Source organism: Bos indicus, chromosome 5 (assembly GCF_029378745.1).
Source record: "Bos indicus isolate NIAB-ARS_2022 breed Sahiwal x Tharparkar chromosome 5, NIAB-ARS_B.indTharparkar_mat_pri_1.0, whole genome shotgun sequence".
Classification (NCBI taxonomy): domain Eukaryota; kingdom Metazoa; phylum Chordata; class Mammalia; order Artiodactyla; family Bovidae; genus Bos; species Bos indicus.
The window spans coordinates 59819229-59821043 of record NC_091764.1 but is presented as its reverse complement, the minus strand read 5'-3'; the positions used below and the strand labels follow the sequence as shown (position 1 = coordinate 59821043).

The window sequence follows — 1815 nt, the reverse complement described above, 5'->3', positions numbered from 1 at the left end:
TCACACTAGAAAATTATGAGTTGCTGCTGCTGCTACTGCTGCTAAGTGCTTCAGTCGTGTCCGACTCTGTGCGACCCCATAGAGGGCAGCCCGCCAGGCTCCCCCGTCCCTGGCATTCTCCAGGCAAGAACACTGGTGTGGGTTGCCATTTCCTTCTCCAATGCATGAAAGTGAAAAGTGAAAGTGAAATTGCCCAGTCGTGTCCGACTCCTAGCGACCCCATGGACTGCAGCGCACCAGACTCCTCTGTCCATGGGATTTTCCAGGCAAGAGTACTGGAGTGGGGTGCCATCACCTTCTCCGAATTATGAGTTAGGCGACTCAAATGTTGTGTGCTGATGGGCAATTACAATGAGTTAGGCAACTCAAATGTTGTGTGCTGATGGGCAATTACGATATACCTCAGAGTCAATTCCTATAAAAGGATGCAGCAAATCATACATAACACAACAGAATCTTATAAAGGAGATGATAAGACAAATTTCAATGTATTATACAAGAGGCAAAAGATATTTTGTGATACCAGGAAATAGGTAGAAGTCTCTATTTTTAATCTTGTCTTGTACCTCTTAGCAGGTTCTTGCCATGGGTGACAAGGGAGCAGGCAACCATTCAGATGTAACTGACTTCATTCTTGTAGGCTTCAGGGTCCGTCCAGAGCTCCACATTCTCCTCTTCCTCCTATTCCTGCTTGTCTATGGCATGGTCCTTTTGGGGAACATTAGTATGATTGGCATCATTGTGACTGACTCCCAGCTGAACACACCAATGTATTTCTTTCTAGGCAATCTCTCCTTCATCGACCTCTTCTACTCCACTGTTATTGCACCTAAGGCCATGGTCAACTTCATGTCTGAGAAAAAGACTGTCTCTTTTGTAGGGTGTGCTGCCCAGTTCTTCTTTTTTGCACTCTTCATTGTAACAGAAGGGTTTGTCCTGGCAGCCATGGCCTATGACCGCTTCATTGCCATCTGCAACCCTCTTCTTTACAGTGTCCATATGTCAAGACGCCTTTGCACTCAGCTGGTGGCTGGTTCCTATTTCTGCGGTTGGGTCAGTTCCATTCTCCAAGTCAGTGTAACATTCTCAGTGTCTTTCTGTGCCTCCCGAGTCATTGATCACTTCTTCTGTGATTCTTACCAAATTGAGAAGATCTCCTGTTCTAATCTTTTTGTCAATAAGATGGTATCTCTTAGTTTGGCTACCTGCATTATTTTGCCCACAGTAGTTGTTATTGTAGTATCTTACATGTATATTGTAACCACAGTCTTGAAGATCCCCTCCAGTGAAGGGAGAAAGAAAGCCTTCTCCACTTGCAGCTCCCACCTGGGCGTGGTAAGCTTGCTTTATGGGACTGTCTCCTTTATGTATCTCACACCTCCAAGCAATCCTGAACTTCGTAAAGTGGTTTCAGTATTTTACATATTGGTTACACCCATGTTAAACCCTCTGATTTACTCTCTAAGAAACAAAGATGTCAAACAAGCTTTGAGAAAAATCTTATGGAAGAAAAAATCTTTATCCTAATTCTACTTTCTTGTGATTTCCTCATTAATGGGCCCATCGATAGTTTCAGCCTGATTTGCTTTCAGTGTGGAGTCAAGCTTGAGTCACTTGAAGATCCTTTACAGTGATCATTCCGCAGATGAATTATTTTCAGTGAAGGGGTGGTAACAATTTATCATTCACTCTTCATCATTCACTCTCTCTTAAGAGCAGTGGTATATCTCATACATCAGTAAAATTTGAAGTCATCCTATAAACAGAAATATACTCCTTACTCTTTTTAGGTAAACTTTATGGAGTGAAGGAAAA

The 1815-nt window shown here is 42.9% G+C and overlaps 1 protein-coding gene across 1 annotated transcript; it reads left to right on the top strand.

Annotated features, from left to right (window-relative positions):
- The first annotated feature begins 585 nt into the window (after window positions 1-585).
- LOC139183001 (olfactory receptor 9K2-like) lies at window positions 586-1598 on the top strand. Its single transcript, XM_070788731.1, has one exon. The coding sequence runs from the start codon at window positions 586-588 to the stop codon at window positions 1525-1527; it is 942 nt and encodes a 313-aa protein (XP_070644832.1). The 3' UTR covers window positions 1528-1598.
- The last annotated feature ends 217 nt before the right edge of the window (window positions 1599-1815 follow it).

Bases quoted from the DNA above. Each gene is read 5' to 3' on its own strand.
- LOC139183001 (XM_070788731.1), top strand. From the start codon at position 586: ATGGGTGACAAGGGAGCAGGCAACCATTCAGATGTAACTGACTTCATT.